The following is a 15,742-nucleotide window of genomic DNA, read 5'->3' on the forward strand; positions in this document are numbered from 1 at the left end:
TCCCATTTGAATTTGCCTACCTCTTAATCATATAGGGCAGGCCGGAGCCGGTCCAGAGCGTAAGACGCCAACCACGGGACTGGGGATCCAGCCGGAACTGACCCCACGATACCGGAAGTGAGGTCAGACGCCGGCCGGCACTGGGATCGCCTCCACGGAACCAGAATGAAGGCCCTGTGCGACGCGGGAAAAAAGTCAGCACGGGAGCGGAAGAGAAGCCTGCGCCCTGATCCGCTCCCTATCACTCCCTCTCTGCATAAGCCTGACCTGGACGCCGCAGACGTAGGTAGGGAAAAATAAACTGTCAAGCGGGATCCGTCTCACGCACCTCTCAGGTTACCTGCCCGGATCGGGACAGGGAAAAACACTGGAGGGGAGAGGAAGGGGAGGGTCTTTTAACCTCTCAGTATTTTTCCCTGTCCAATCAGGCAGAGGCAATCTCAGGGTGCTGTCATGGAGACGACTAGAGAAAGAAGGTTCATGCACAGTTGCAAGACTCTGGAGGACTCTACACCTTGATGTCCGAAGGACTCCAGAGGCACCAACAGCTTCAAATACCTGTTTGCTGTACGTAATGGTATTTTAGCAGCTGCTCTCTTGATCCGATGCATGGATCTGGCAGAAATCTTCAATGTGCCTTTATCTGCACAAACCCGTCTGTGCTCTGAATCAGCCACAAATCTCTTAATAGTGCGATGATCACTCTTAAAGCGCAACTGTCATGAGATTTTAGCCCTCCAGACTACTACTATGTTGTTACAGATGACCATAACATGAGTGCAATCATACCTTTATAGGTTTTCCTCCTTCTTTTATAACGTATAAAATACATTTATCCAGTGGTCTGGCACAGTCAGATAGGCGTGGCTTGTGGTTCGCGAAGCACCGCCGCCGCCACGGCCATCCTCTCCTTTCAGATTTGGGATTGCTGTGTAATAAGACACAGCACATCCACAGCGCATGCGCCCCTCCTGATGTGCATGCGCCACCGCCCTGCATTGACAGAGCGAGCGCTCGCTCACTCCCGCTGCTTATGCGCTCACTGTGCAAGTGCAGTACTAGAGGAAGGGAGGGACGCATGAAGTGGTCTGGCACAGTCGGATAGGCGTAGCTTGGGGTTTGTGAAGCCCCGCCGCCACGCCTATCCTCTCCTTTCAGCGCTGGGATCTCTGTGTAGTAAGACGCAGTGCATGCGCCCCTCCCTTCCTCTATTACTGCACTTGCGCAATGGGCGCATAGGCAGCGGGAGCGAGCACTCACTCTGTCGATGCAGGGCAGTGGCGCGCGCACGTGCGTCAGGAGAGGAGCATGCGTGGTGGATGCGCTGTGTCTTACTACACAGCGATCCCAACACTGAAAGGAGAGGATGGCCGCGGCGGCGGCAGCAGGGCTTTGCGAACCACAAGCCACGCCTATCCGACTGTGCCAGAACACTGGATAAATGTGGCAACATCTGGAGGCACACTATGGTTCGGGTCACTGGCGGATCTGCAGCATAAGATACGCTGCGGATCCCTTACGTGTGACCCTACCCTAAAACAATGATTCCCGATATCCTCCTCTGACCCATCATTCATTGAGAAGTTACCCCTAGGTGACTTAGTAAGGGCCATTGAAATAATTGGCACCTGCTACTCTCCTTCATAGTATATGTCATGGTAAAAAAAAAGTATCAAAATACACTCTGTGGGGGAGATTTATCAAAACCTCTGAAGAGGAAAAGTGAAGCAGTTGCCCAGAGCAACCAATCAGATCGCTTCTTTAATTTTTTTTTTTTTTTAAAGCCTCTGAAACATAAAAGAAGTGATCTGATAGGTTGTCATAGGCAACTGATCAACTATTCCTCTGCAGAGGTTTTGCTATATATTTCCCTGTGTATAAAGCTTTAGGCACAGGCTTGTTATTTTTACCCACTTGAAGTTTGCTTTTGAAAATCTATGACAAAATGTTGGCTGTTGTCAGGAGAGGTGTATGCAGTGTCTAAAACACAGAGGGGGATCACAGCTTGTGCAGGGGAACAGTGGAGCAGTTGTCCTTAACAACAATCAGATTCCAGCTTTCATTTTTCAGAGATGTTTCCAAAAATAAAATCTGGAATCTGATTGGTTGCCAGGGTAGAGCTGGGCGGTATGACCAAAAATGGGTATCACAGTATTTTTGTAACTTATGGCGGTTCCACGGTATATAACGGTACTTCTTTCACCCCCCCCCCCCCACATCATGTTACCCGCCAGCGCTGTTCTGCTCACCCCCTCCCTCCCCAAATCATGTGAGCCGCTAGCGCTGTTCTGCTCAACCCCTCTCCCCCCCCCCCCCCCAAATCATGTTACCCGCCAGCGCTGTTCTGCTCCCCCCCCCCAAATCATGTTACCCGCCAGCGCTGTTCTGCTCACCCCCTCCCTCCCCAAATCATGTGAGCCGCTAGCGCTGTTCTGCTCAACCCCTCTCCCCCCCCCCCCCCCAAATCATGTTACCCGCCAGCGCTGTTCTGCTCCCCGCCCAATTATCAGCCCAGCGGGGTACTACTCACATATGTCACCCGCAAGCTCTGCCCTCCTACTCTTTGTTGGGGGCCACCGACGCTGGAACTCTATACTGTACGCCAGTGGTCTCCAACCTGCGGACCTCCAGATGTTGCATAACTACAACTCCCTGCATGCCCGGACAGCCAACAGCTGTCCTGGCATGCTGAGAGTTGTAGTTTTGCAACAGCTGGAGGTCCGCAGGTTTGAGACCACTGCTGTACGCTGTATCCCTATGCCCGGGCTGCAAAAGATAAACAAAATAAACTTTAACTTACCTACGTCGGCCTCACGCTGTTCCTCGGGACTGGAACGTCGGACAGCCGTCAGCCTATCACCGGCCGCAGCAATATTCCGCCCCCCGCCAGTGATAGGTTAAACGCACTGTCATGTAAGGAGCTCTGGCCGGCTTCTTACATGACAGTGGGTTCAGCCTATCACCTGCCGGGGCGGGACATCGCTGCGGCCGGTGATAGGCTGACGGCTGTTCGACGTTGCGGTCCCCAGCTTAAGGCATAGGTAAGTTAAAGTTTATTTTGTTTATCTTTTGCAGCCCGGGCATAGGGATACAGCGTACAGCAGTGGTCTCAAACCTGCGGACCTCCAGCTGTTGCAAAACTACAATGTCCTGCATACCCAGACAGCCTTCGGCTGTAGTCCACTCTGACATGCATTGCCGTCTATTGAAACATTTTAGAGCAGTCCTGGCACCGGCTACAAATGAGATCTCCAGTGTGAATGAGCCCTTATACTTCCCCTTCCAGTTGAAAGAAGTGATCTGATGGTTTGCTATGGGCTGCACCACTTTTTCTCTACACAGGTTTTGAATCTCCCCACTTTTGGTGGCATTTTAAAAGATATTTATTAACCTCTTGGAGACTCAGGGCGTAGCTGTACGTTCTGGTCCCGCAATATAATGCGGGTGTCACTCTGTGACCCCGCGTCATATCGGATCGGTCCCGGCATCTAATGGTAGCCAGGACCCGGGGCTAATAGCGTGCCTCACCGATCCTTTAGACGCGCCGTTCAAAGTTGATCGCCCCGTCTAAACTGAAAAAAAAAAATATTCCCAGCAGCTCAGTCAGGCTGATCGGGACCACCGCAATGAAACCTTGATGTCCCGATCAGCTAGGACGCAAGCAGGGGGTCCGTTACCTGCCTCCGGCACGTCCGATCGGCGATTGATTGCTCCAAGCCTGAGAACCAGGCTTGAGCATTCGACCGCCGATAACACTGATCAATGCAATGCTAAGGCATAGCTTTGAACAGTGCTGGCAATCAATGTACTGCACGTTATATCCCTCTATTTCCCATTTAAAAAAAAAAACCACAACAACATGTAAATAAAAATATAAACATATTAGGGATCGACCAATTATCGGTTTGGCCGATATTATCGGCCGATATTCACGATCTTTGACATTATCGGTATCAGCAATTACCTTGCCGATAATTCCCCGTCTCCCCGGCCAGAGACCACCGCCACCCCGGTTTTATAATTACCTGTTCCCGGGGCCCGCGCTACTTCTGCCTCCTGCGATATCCTGCGCCCCCGCGCTGCGCAGCGCAATGACGAGTGACGTACTCGACGTGACGTCACCGTCAGTGCGCACAGTGACAGCTCAGGACGCCGCCGGAGCCAGAAGTAGTGCGGACCCCGGGAACAGGTAATTATAAAAGGCAATGGGGCAATGGGGCAGCGGCAGTGGTTGGACTAGGGAGGAGCTCAGGACAGGCAGGGGGAGAGAAGCGGGCGGCGGTCTCTGGCCCCACAAAAGCCACTGCAGTTCATTGATCTGTAGGGCCAGGGGGGAGAATAGCCGATAACTTATACCGGAATATCGGTATAAGTTATCAGCTATCTGCCTGAAGGGTTGCAGATTATCGGTATCGGCCCTAAAAAAATCAATATCGGTCGATCCCTAAAACATATATGGTATCGCCGTGAGCGTATATGTCTGAACTATTAAAATATATTGTTAATTATACTGCACGGTCAATGGTGTATGCGCAAAAAAATTCCAAAGTCCAAAATAGTGTATTTCTGGTCACTTTTTATACCTTAAAAAAATTTATAAAAAGCGATCAAAAAGTCTGATCAAAACAAAAATGAGCAGCATTTGTTTGCTATGGGGATTTTCTCCTACTCTGGTTCTTAAAATGGACAGAGGTGTCAGCAGAGAGCACTGTGCTTGTGATGTCAGCAGAAAGCTCTGTGTTACAAAAAGAAAAGAATTTCCTCTGTAGTATTCAGCAGCTAATAAGTACTGGAAGGATTAAGATTTTTTAATAGAAGTAATTTAAAAATCTGTTTAACTTTCTGGCACCAGTTGATTAAAAAAAAAAAAGTTTTCCACCGGAGTACCCCTTTAAAGAATAAGTCTCATGCCTGGTCAGTTCAAAAAAACATATCCCCTATCCGCAGAATAGAGGTTAAGTTTTTGATTGCGGGGGTCTGAACGCTGTGGCCCCCCGCACAGAATCTCCCACAGAGTGGCAGGTCACGACCCCCGCACGAAGCGGAGACCACCACACCCCGTCCATATATCTCTATGAGAAGTTTTTCTGTACTGATTGGGCGTGAGACTTGTCATTTAAGGATATTATACTATCAGTGACCAAGTATGTCATGTGTACACAGCACCCCTGGACTTTACAGGAGAAAGTCCTATCAGTCATCTCTTATCACTTCCTTAGCACTACAAGACCCAAAACCTTGCTTCACTTCTTCTGTAGGACTACATGTCCCAGCAATACAATCAGCACCACAACTTACTGAGCTAAACCCAGGATCATTTGTGCAGAACTACAACTACACTACAAGCTCCAGAAAAATAAGCAGTTTACAATCCACTGATCTATAATCAGTATCACTTCTGTAGTACTACAAGCCCCAGCACAATCACTATCACAGCCTATTGATCTATAATCAGTATCACTTCTGTAGTACTACAAGCCCCAGCACAATCACTATCACAGCCTATTGATCTATAATCAGTATCACTTCTGTAGTACTACAAGTCCCAGCACACAATCACTATCACAGTCTATTGATCTATAATCAGTATCACTTCTGTAGTACTACAAGTCCCAGCACTATCACTATCACAGCCTATTGATCTATAATCAGTATCACTTCTGTAGTACTACAAGTCCCAGCACTATCACTATCACAGCCTATTGATCTATAATCAGTATCACTTCTGTAGTACTACAAGCCCCAGCACTATCACTATCACAGCCTATTGATCTATAATCAGTATCACTTCTGTAGTACTACAAGTCCCAGCACTATCACTATCACAGCCTATTGATCTATAATCAGTATCACTTCTGTAGTACTACAAGTCCCAGCACACAATCACTATCAGTCTATTGATCTATATTCATCACTTCTGTAGTACTACAAGCCCCAGCACTATCACAGCCTATTGATCTATAATCAGTATCACTTCTGTAGTACTACAAGCCCCAGCACACAATCACTATCACAGCCTATTGATCTATATTCATCACTTCTATAGTACTACAAGCCCCAGCACTATCACTATCACAGCCTATTGATCCATATTCATCACTTCTATAGTACTACAAGTCCCAGCATACAATCACTATCACAGCCTATTGATCCATATTCATCACTTCTGTAGTACTACAAGCCCCAGCACACAAATGTAACGATCCACACCCATTTGGACTAAAGAACTATATAAGCCCCACAGCAGCTCCGCACACCTGCTCAGCGCCCCGCACAGCTCCTCCGCCGCCCGGTGTCTTCCTTTCCACATCTTCTCATTCAGCTTCAAAATCAAACTGCGCGCGCGGCAGCTGTCACCGAGGTCACCGCCCCCGGAAGTACTTACCCAACCTCACCGATACACAAACCACTAAAATAACGCAAAATCCAATGACACCAAGCCCTTATCCCCTCTAATATGAAGCAGACGCCATCCCCGCCGAACATTTACTGTTTTGTTGTATTTTCACAAACCGCTCTACCACGTCATTATAGTACCAGATATGATATGCAGCTCCTTCCGCGGCGTTAAATAGTCCCTGAAGACGTGACCAGATTATGAGCGCTGCTTACACCCAGGAGTTATTATCTGAGCTCCGATGGGATATTGGGAATCGTATTGTATTTCTCGTGGTATATTTGTACACTGTGGTGGTTTTCTATCACATATGTCCGGCTGGAAATAGGTCCCGTCGCCACTCCTCTTCCCGGCGGGGGGATATAGTATCGCGGCACCTTATCTCCTCCCTTTTCTCTCTGTGGCCGCCATCGAGCAGCAGCCCGGAGCCGGCGGTCAGCATGGTGAGGCCGGGATTGGGGTTGTTATTTAGGTGATAGACCCCCTAATATGGGCTGAGGGGCTCCGTGTTGTGTAGGGGGACACCCGGTGTGTGTTGGTGTGGTGCTTTTACCGGCGTGTCCTAGGCCGGAGCCGCGCTTTAGTGCCGCATGTGAGTAGGCCGGGGCCGTCCATGTGTAGTGAGCGGCGGCTCGTAGACTGCACAGCGGGCACATGGTGGGTGCTAGGTGAGGGCGCACTCCACTCACCTCATAGCTCAGGTACACTTACTGATATATGGGAATAACGCATCCTGAACGCATGTGGTCCTATGGTGATCTTTTATCTACACACCTAATTTAGGAATGTGTTAGTTTTTGGGAAGTTTTAATACTTACAATTTTAGACAATTGTTATATTAACTAGAGCCGTATTATGTCCTGTGTAGGGAGGTCTGGTTTTAGTGTATTGTAGGGCAGTTTTTCCAGTCTTTTGTGATGAGTGATGGAAATTAGATCTTCCCCAGTTAGTGGTAGAATAGGGGGAAATGAGTTGTATGTGGCAAATCTATAATTTTTTTGTAACTTATGATTCTTAGGTGGCATTCACATCTGTTTTTTGCTATGTGGTTCCCGTATCAGTTTTTTTTTAAATATATATATTTTTTTAAAACCGTGTCTCTAAACTGGACTGAACTGTATATACCTCGGTATGGTTTTAAACTGTTTGAAGACGGATGTCCTGTGTTATGTTTTTTTTTGGGGGGGGGGGGAGATGGGTTTTTGTTCTTGTTCTATTTGTGGGAAAAACTTTTGGTGTGCGAACTGGATGCAGTTCCATAAAAAAAAAAAAACTTATGGTTTGTATCCGTTTTTTTCACCTGGATGTAAAACCGTAGTAGACTACGGTTTTGTGTATGGGAAAAAAATGGATAAAACTGTACATGATGCTAAATGTACACAACCGGATGCTATGTTTGGCATATGGTTTTCAATGTGTATACATATGGTTTTTACACTGAAACCGGGTACGGGAACCATATTGCGGAAGAGATGTGAATGCAGCCTTATAGGGAGGGAAGTGTGGTTTTGGTTTGTTCCAAAGTGTGTCTCCAGTTGATGTAAAACTACAACTCCCAGCATGCCCAGACAGCCTAAGGCTGTCTGGGCATGCTGGGAGTTGTAGTGTTACAACAGCAGGAGACACACTTTGGAAAACAGAACAATCGTTTTTAAACTGGACACCCAGCTGTTTCAAAACTACAATGCCCTGCATACGTGGATAGGTGGTGACTGTCTGAGCCTTCTGGCAGTTGTTTGCAACAGCTGGAGGTCCAGTGTGGAGACCCACTGTTATAGGGCAGTGGTCTCCAACTTTTGCCATACCACATTCTGCAGACCTACAACTCCCATCATGCTCTGATAGCTCTACTGGCTGTCAAGGCTTCATTTTAGTTTTTGGCACAGATTAGTGTTACTGTAAATATTGCTAACAAGGCATCAAAAAGCCTCTAGGGGGAATATTCATCAAAACCTGTCCAGAGGAAAACGTACTCAGTTGCCCATAGCAACCAATCAGCGTGTTTCTTTCTTTTGGCAGAGGCCTTGTTAAAATTGAAAGCAAGTTGGTTTCTATGGGCAACTTTTCCTTTGCACAGGTTTTGATAAATCTCCCCCATATCGCATATAACTTTTTGCAATGATGGTGTAATTTGCGTCTTACTTGGCGATCAGCGACAGTTGCCTGCTGTCAATAGCTGACGCCACAGACTGACGACAAATAGAGTCTGAGCATAAAGAAATTTGTTCTCTTTTGCTGTTGCGGTGGGATAATCTAATCTAACAGGTTTTTTTTTTTTTTGTTCTCTAGGCCTGCGCTCGTCCTTTGATATCGGTGTACTCCGAAAAGGGGGAATCATCAGGCAAAAATGTCACTATGCCTGCAGTGTTCAAGGCTCCTATCCGGCCGGATATAGTCAACTTTGTCCACACCAACCTGCGCAAGAACAATAGGCAGCCATATGCAGTGAGCGAACTTGCTGGTATGTGTTGTAGTTAGAGTACCTGCTAAGATGAATGCTGTGTAAATCTGTTCCCTCAACCTATGTGGCTTCACAACTGTGTCAAAGCATGCGGTAGTTTTGCAGCAGTTAAGGAGCCGCATGTTGGGGAACAATGGTGTAAATGGTTGCTGACATTTCCTAGGGGTACGTTCTAGGGATCGACGAATATCGTTTTTTTTTAGGTCTGATACCGATAATCGGTGGAGGTCAGGGCCGATAGCCAATAACTTATACCGATATTCCTGTATAAGTTATCAGCTATTTATCCCCCCGCGACACCGCTGCAGTTCATTGTTTTAAAGTGGGCGCTTTAAATCAATGCACTGCAGTGCCTTTTGCGGTGCCATAGGCCGCCGCCACCTGCTTCTCTCCCCCTGCCTGTCCGGGGGTCCTGAGTCCTATCACCGCCCCGGCCCCATTGCCTCCCCCATCCCCGGTTTTATAATTACCTGTTCCTGGGGTCCACTCTACATCTGGCTCCGGTGGCGTCCTCCTGAGCTGGCACTTACGGTGACGTCAGGTCGCGCTCGTCATTGCGCACAGCGTAACGCAGGACGCAGCAGGAGCCAGAAGTAGCGTGGGCCCCGGGAACAGGTAATTATAAAACCCGGGAAGCAATGGGGCCAGGGCGGTGGGGGGTGCGACACGGTGCGGTGGGGGGGCATTATCGGCAAGTTTATTACCGATAATGCCAAAAATCGTGATTATCGGCCAAACCGATAATCGGTTGATCCCTAGTACGTTCACACGTACATATTTTCTGCTGCTGATTTTCTCCAGCGGATTTTGCTGCCTATTGATTTCAATGGGAAGCAAAATCTCTTCCAGTAATTCTGCACTTGTGAACGTACACTGAGGGTATGTTCACGCATGTATTTTCTGCTGCAGATTTGCTTTAGTAGATTTTGCTATCCTTTGATGTCAATGGGCAGCAAAATCTGCTGAAATATGCACGTGTGAATGTACCCTAAAGCAGTTTCTCATGCACCATCAAAAAGTCCCCTCAAACAGGTCATGTTTTCTGGATTTCCTTAGTCTTTCACAGGTGATATAACTATGGTCAGTGAATCCGGCATCACCAGAGAGACTAAGGAAATCCTGAAAACATGACCTGTTGGGGGTGCTTGAGGATGGCGCTTCAGAAACGCTGCCCTGAAGCATCATTCAGATTATTCTACTAAGTGATGTTCACACAGCGTCTTTAGAGGCTCAAACACCTGCTTGATTATAAAAATGAACCTTGGGTATTGTGCTTGCTTTTGAAAGTGTTTTTATTTGTCTTAGGCCCCTTTCACACTACAGGTATCATCCTGTAAAAACCTCCGTTATTACTCCTGGCAAAAAGTCCCATGTCAATGGGATTTTTTGACCATCCTTTTGCATCAGGTATGTCCGTTTTTACTAAAGTCCGTTATTTTAGCCGGTATATGCACTAACTTTTGGTCCGGCAAAAATAATGGTGAAAAAAACAGCCGTTAAAATTTAACACTGAAGTTTATGGGGAAATGAATGTAAAAATAAATCAGACATTGGCCTTTTTTATTAGTGTTTTTTTTGTACTGAGCATGCTCAGTACAGCTTTACAAAAGGTTAAACGGATGTAACTGGTAATAACGGATGAACATCAGGTTTTTAAGAAAAAAAGATTAAAAACAGATGTTCAGTTATCATCGTTATTGCATCCAGTTATTTTCATCCGTTAGTGTAAAATAACGGCAGTAAAAAAAGCAGGATGATACCAGTAGTCTCAAAGGGGCCTTATGGGTATAGTAGCTATTGTGCAAGTAGTGTTTTGAAGCCTTTATTACAGCCATAAAAAACTTATTTTGGATGTGATAGTAATTTTACACAACAAGCTCATATGTTTGTGTGTAAACCAGCCGTACTATGTCCAAAATAAAGTATTTTTACTTGCTATTAGAGATTAGCAAACTTACAGTAAATTTGATTCGTCACAAACTTCTCGTCTCAGCAGTTGTTGACTTATCCTGCATAAATTAGTTCAGCTTTCAGGTGCTCCGGTGGGCTGGAAAAGGTGGATACAGTCCTAGGAAAGAGTCTCCTAGGACTGTATCCACCTTATCCATCAACAGCTGAGAAGTTCGTGACAAATCGAATTTACTGTAAGTTCACTCATCTCTACTGGGTATGGCTGTAATAAGACATGTAAACTGTTAAGTTTTTTCCACATGACTTTCAATCTAAGGGAAAAAAAATTACTTATTTTGAGGCTACAAACAGCTCTCATAAAACTCTTAGAAACCAAATGGTCAAATTTGGATGTTCAAAGTAATAGATGGGAATCTGCATATTTACTGAACTTGCAGCACCCATGATCAAAGGTGTTTTGTAGATTTGGGGTTGCTCTAGGATGGGTCTTCAGTCTGCGTACCTCCAGATGTTGCAAAACTACAACTCCCAGCATGCCCAGACAGCCGTTGGCTGTCTGGGCATGCTGGGAATTGTAGTTTTGCAACATCTGGGGGTCCGCAGGTTGAAGACCACTGCTCTAGGATGTTGCATTTGGTATACAGGGAACAATACATCCATCTGAATGAGGTCTAACAGCACCTATATTGTTGTATACTACTTAGATCTGTATTTTAGGATATCCTTTCATCATGATGAGATCCACTTTCATGGTCCGTGTTTCTGAAACTAATGATAATAGTGGAAGTTCTGACGTGTAAAGGAAGATTGTGCGGAGGATAATCTTTGTATGTGTAAACAGCACTGACAGTTTCTTTCTTTTACCAGGTCACCAAACCAGTGCCGAATCATGGGGAACTGGCAGGGCTGTTGCCCGTATTCCCCGTGTCCGAGGAGGTGGAACTCACCGCTCCGGTCAGGGTGCATTTGGAAACGTATCCTTTAGTAATAAGTTTTAAATGCCTTGTTGCTTGCTATGATGTCGTAATTTGCGTCTTACTCCATGCTCTGCGACAGTTGCCTGCTGTCATAATGCAAGTGTGGATGACTGACGAAAAACCTAAATTCTGAGCGAGACTGGGTGGAAAGAGGTGTTTTTGTTTTTTTGTCATAAGTTTTTCCTAAACTAAGGTTATAGATGTGTCGTGGAGGGCGTATGTTTGCCCCTACCAAGACCTGGAGGCGCTGGCATCGCAGGGTCAATGTAAATCAGAAGAGATATGCAGTTTGCTCTGCATTGGCTGCTTCAGCCCTCCCTGCACTTGTCATGTCTAAAGGTAAGTCTAAGATTGATTTAGAAAAAAAAATCCCAAAGTTAGGTCACTGGAGGTTTAATGAATGGAACATTGTCTTCCACTATTGGAGTGTGCTTTGTAAAAGTATCCACACTGTCACAGTATGGAGAATATACTTATTCTGTACTATGCTATTACAGGGGTGATGTAAACCTTTATTTTACACTCTGATTTAAGACTTGGAGTAGTCTATACAGGACTTTAGCTATAATCTGAGATGGCAATATCACTTTAAGGATATGTTCACACATGATGCAGATTTTATGCTGGTAAATCAATCATAAAATCTACAGCACAGTACAGTGAACTTCAACAGGGTTTAATAACAGTATGGGGAAGGCATGATGGCATGGCTTTACATAGTGCATTATACACATTTGTTTGAAGGCCATCGTATTGAGGAGATCCCTGAGGTCCCTTTGGTTGTGGAAGATAAAGTTGAAAACTATAAGAAGACAAAGGAGGCAGTTCTGTTGCTGAAGAAACTGAAAGCCTGGAATGATATCAAGAAGGTGATGAAACTGGGGGGGAAAATAAATTAAGGATTGAACCTTTGTGCTCTGATCCCTTCCTGTTAAGCTTATCTTGAAAACCAGTGGTGTCTGCTGGTAATTTGGTTAAATTGGTTGGCTGGTTAACCCCTTCATGACGCAGTGTTCCATTTTTTTAACACTTTCGTTTTTTCTTTTTAAAAAATCATAACTTTCAATTTTGCACCAAAAATCCATATGATGGCTTTTTTTTTTTTTTGCGCCACCAATTCTACTTTGTAATGACATCAGTCATTTTATCCAAAAATCTACAGCAAAATTGAAAACACCATTTTGTAACTTTTGGGGGCTTTCTTTTCTACTCAGTACGTTTTTCGGTAAAAATGAGTCTCTTCTGTAGGTCAATTAAAATGATACCCTACTTACATAGGTTTGATTTTGTCTTCTGGGAAAAATCATAAGTACATGCAGGAAATTTTTTTTAAAACTGTCATTTTCTGACCCATATAACTTAATTCCACATACGGGGCGGTATGACGGCAAATTTTTTGTGCCGTGATCTGAAGTTCTTAGCTGTGCCATTTCTGTATTTGGACTTTTTGATCACTTATATGCTATTTTGGATATTGGCATTTTTTTGTGCTTACTCCATTGACCATGTGGTTTAGAATATATTTTTAAAATTCAGACATTTCCGCACGCGGTGATACCACATTTTTTATTTTTATCTACACTACTACACATAACCAATGTTTTAGGGTTTTGTCTTTACTGTTAACACTACTTTGCAAGCTGTGCACTAAGGAATGATGATCTTCTACTTCATTGGTCCGTGTTTCTGAAGCCTGTGATTTTATAGAAGTTCTGACCTTGCTGTAAATATACATCAAATTAACAGCCTTGTGACTCTTGTTTGTCCAAATAGAATACCTTATTTGTTCACCTTCTAGGAATCACTCTCCTCGGTGCAAACAAGCTAAACCTTTTGAGGTTGCCCCCAGGTGTTTTTCAATAAAAATGCAGTTTCTGATAGTCTTCCAATAGTTTCAACAGTGAACATTGTAAACTGCAGTTTTTTTTTCGTTAGAGCAAAGATGACCGCACTCTTAGGTGCCATGTGCACTAAAATATACACTGCAGGTTTTAAGGTTGAAACATTGTATTTCGCTTGTGCGAACAAGCCCTTGTTCTGTCAGGCATATTTGGTCATACCCAATGCCTTTTTTTTTTCTTTTTTTTTTTTTCTTTTCTTTACCATTAACACTACATTTGTTTTTGTGTCCAGGTGTATGCTTCCCAACGTATGCGTGCTGGTAAGGGTAAAATGAGAAACCGCCGTCGCATTCAGCGTAGAGGACCTTGTGTAATTTACAATGAAGATAACGGCATTGTTAAAGCCTTCAGAAATATTCCAGGTAAAAGACCGCTTCAGGATGTGAATTGAGGAATGATGATCTTCTACTTCATTGGTCCGTGTTTCTGAAGCCTGTGATTTCATAGAAGTTCTGACCTTGCTGTAAATGAACATCAGATAAACAGCCTCGTGAATCCTGTTATTCCAAATGGAATAACTTATTTGTTCACCTTCTAGGAATCACTCTCCTTGGTGTAAATAAGCTGAACCTTCTGAGGTTGGCTCCAGGTGGTCATGTTGGACGATTCTGCATTTGGACAGAAAGTGCCTTCCGCAAGCTGGATGAACTGTATGGCACATGGCGTAAACAATCTACCCTGAAAGCAGATTACAAGTATGTAACTATTGCGTTTTGCAGCATCAAAGTCCTGGTTGCCTATTGCTTCGGTGGTATACATGAGTATTACATATTAGCTGTATTATGATGAGCTAAACTTCTATGGTCCGTGTTTCTGATACTCCATGATATTTGTAGAAGCTCTGAATAACAGCAGTATGTCAACTATCTTATAGATCTCTCGCTTATGCTCTCACTAATGTATATATTTTATATGCAGCCTTCCCATGCACAAAATGACAAACACAGATCTGAGCCGTATCATGAAGAGTCAAGAGATCCAGAAGGCTCTTCGTGCTCCAAAGTAAGTTTTTCTCCACATGGTAGTGTTTATCAAAGTATTTAGGGAGAATTGATGATTTTAGTGTCCTTGACATCTAGTTTATCTTTCGAAGTACCTTTTAGATTTTGTGGCTGACTGATTAAATTGTTAGTTTAATAAATTTAAGTATATAGGGCCGAGAACAAGCTTTTTCTGAAATTTTTAACCTTAATCAAATTGTTGCAATTTGTCTTCAGCCGCTAAGATGGCTTATCCTTTTTAGGTGCTATTCAGAAGTGACATTTGAAGAATTTGCACCAAAATGGTGCTGTTCACTTTTTGATTGGATGATGATTTCCACTTCATTGGTCCGTGTTTCTGAAACTTGTGACGTGAATGGAAGCTCTGACTAATCTAAAAAATAAAACTGCAGCGTTTATTTATGGTTGATGAAATTGACCTGGTGTATGTTTAAATTACAGTAAGAAGGTGAAGCGCAGAGAACTCAAGAAGAACCCACTGAAGAACTTGAGAATTATGATGAGGCTCAATCCATATGCAAAGACAGCAAAACGCAATGCCATCCTTCTCCAGGCTGAGAATGTGAGTGTTAGATTTCCTCAATTATATTTTTGGCCATACTCTGATTTATTTAGCTGTTTACACTGCTTTAATCTGTGACCACATTACAACTTGTAAAATTTTTGTTTCAGATTAAGAAAAAACAGACAAAGCGGGACGTGACAGCAGCTAAGACAGCGGCTGCTAAAGTGCTAGCTGATAAAGCACTAGCTGATAAAGCACCAGCTGGAAAAAAGGCCACCAAAGCACCAGCTGCAAAGAAAGCTAAGAAAGCAGCAAAGAAATCTTAAATCCCACTGGCTGAAGTTCAGCACTTTGGATTCATACTCAATAAATGCTGTTTAATATGAAATGTTCTTGATCAATTGCGATGTCTCTTCCTGAACCTTTTAAGTAACATTTTAGAGCTCAAAGGCATTCTGTGACTTTGACATTGCATAGGTTGGTCTACCACTATCAAAGTCCCAGGTTACCGCTCGCTGAATATGCTCTCATCTGCAGGTTTTATATTGCACAGCTTGAGGAGCGAAGTAAACTGAAATAGTATTGCGGG

At 44.4% G+C, this 15,742-nt stretch overlaps 2 protein-coding genes and 7 non-coding genes across 12 annotated transcripts in view; 8 read left to right on the forward strand and 1 right to left on the reverse strand.

The window, feature by feature from the left end:
* Positions 1 to 7,163, reverse strand: part of ZWILCH (zwilch kinetochore protein) — a 49,413-nt gene extending 42,250 nt beyond the window's left edge. The window contains exon 1 of one of the 4 annotated variants that reach the window (XM_056571663.1): positions 6,951 to 7,163. In XM_056571663.1, the coding sequence (XP_056427638.1) occupies positions 6,951 to 7,012 (62 nt within the window). In that variant the 5' untranslated portion in view covers positions 7,013 to 7,163. Of the gene's footprint in view, positions 1 to 20; positions 300 to 6,257; positions 6,578 to 6,950 lie in introns of those variants that run through there. The other 3 variants (XM_056571662.1, XM_056571665.1, XM_056571664.1) reach the window with 3 other exon arrangements.
* On the forward strand, positions 6,583 to 15,541 carry RPL4 (ribosomal protein L4). The gene is made up of 10 exons (XM_056571675.1): positions 6,583 to 6,840; positions 8,687 to 8,858; positions 11,637 to 11,743; positions 11,947 to 12,085; positions 12,491 to 12,615; positions 13,880 to 14,009; positions 14,186 to 14,342; positions 14,566 to 14,649; positions 15,090 to 15,210; positions 15,321 to 15,541. The coding sequence occupies exons 1-10, from the start codon at positions 6,598 to 6,600 to the stop codon at positions 15,477 to 15,479; spliced, it is 1,437 nt and encodes a 478-aa protein (XP_056427650.1). The 5' UTR covers positions 6,583 to 6,597; the 3' UTR covers positions 15,480 to 15,541.
* Positions 8,512 to 8,610, forward strand: LOC130268159 (small nucleolar RNA SNORD16). Its single transcript, XR_008843516.1, has one exon. It is a non-coding gene; the product is annotated as a small nucleolar RNA SNORD16 (small nucleolar RNA).
* LOC130268143 (small nucleolar RNA SNORD18) lies at positions 11,496 to 11,566 on the forward strand. Its single transcript, XR_008843502.1, has one exon. It is a non-coding gene; the product is annotated as a small nucleolar RNA SNORD18 (small nucleolar RNA).
* Positions 11,781 to 11,882, forward strand: LOC130268158 (small nucleolar RNA SNORD16). Its single transcript, XR_008843515.1, has one exon. It is a non-coding gene; the product is annotated as a small nucleolar RNA SNORD16 (small nucleolar RNA).
* Positions 13,396 to 13,466, forward strand: LOC130268144 (small nucleolar RNA SNORD18). Its single transcript, XR_008843503.1, has one exon. It is a non-coding gene; the product is annotated as a small nucleolar RNA SNORD18 (small nucleolar RNA).
* On the forward strand, positions 14,037 to 14,107 carry LOC130268146 (small nucleolar RNA SNORD18). The gene has a single exon (XR_008843505.1). It is a non-coding gene; the product is annotated as a small nucleolar RNA SNORD18 (small nucleolar RNA).
* Positions 14,425 to 14,496, forward strand: LOC130268145 (small nucleolar RNA SNORD18). The gene has a single exon (XR_008843504.1). It is a non-coding gene; the product is annotated as a small nucleolar RNA SNORD18 (small nucleolar RNA).
* Positions 14,950 to 15,020, forward strand: LOC130268142 (small nucleolar RNA SNORD18). The gene has a single exon (XR_008843501.1). It is a non-coding gene; the product is annotated as a small nucleolar RNA SNORD18 (small nucleolar RNA).
* Positions 15,542 to 15,742: the final 201 nt, after the last annotated feature.

The sequence above is a fragment of the Hyla sarda genome, chromosome 4, assembly GCF_029499605.1.
Source record: "Hyla sarda isolate aHylSar1 chromosome 4, aHylSar1.hap1, whole genome shotgun sequence".
NCBI classification, from domain to species: Eukaryota; Metazoa; Chordata; class Amphibia; order Anura; family Hylidae; genus Hyla; species Hyla sarda.

Bases quoted from the DNA above. Each gene is read 5' to 3' on its own strand.
- RPL4 (XM_056571675.1), top strand. From the start codon at position 6,598: ATGAGCGCTGCTTACACCCAGGAGTTATTATCTGAGCTCCGATGGGAT. The intron at 8,859-11,636 runs GTATGTGTTGTA...TTCTTTTACCAG, and splicing joins TGCAGTGAGCGAACTTGCTG to GTCACCAAACCAGTGCCGAA. The intron at 14,343-14,565 runs GTATGTAACTAT...TTTTATATGCAG, and splicing joins ACCCTGAAAGCAGATTACAA to CCTTCCCATGCACAAAATGA.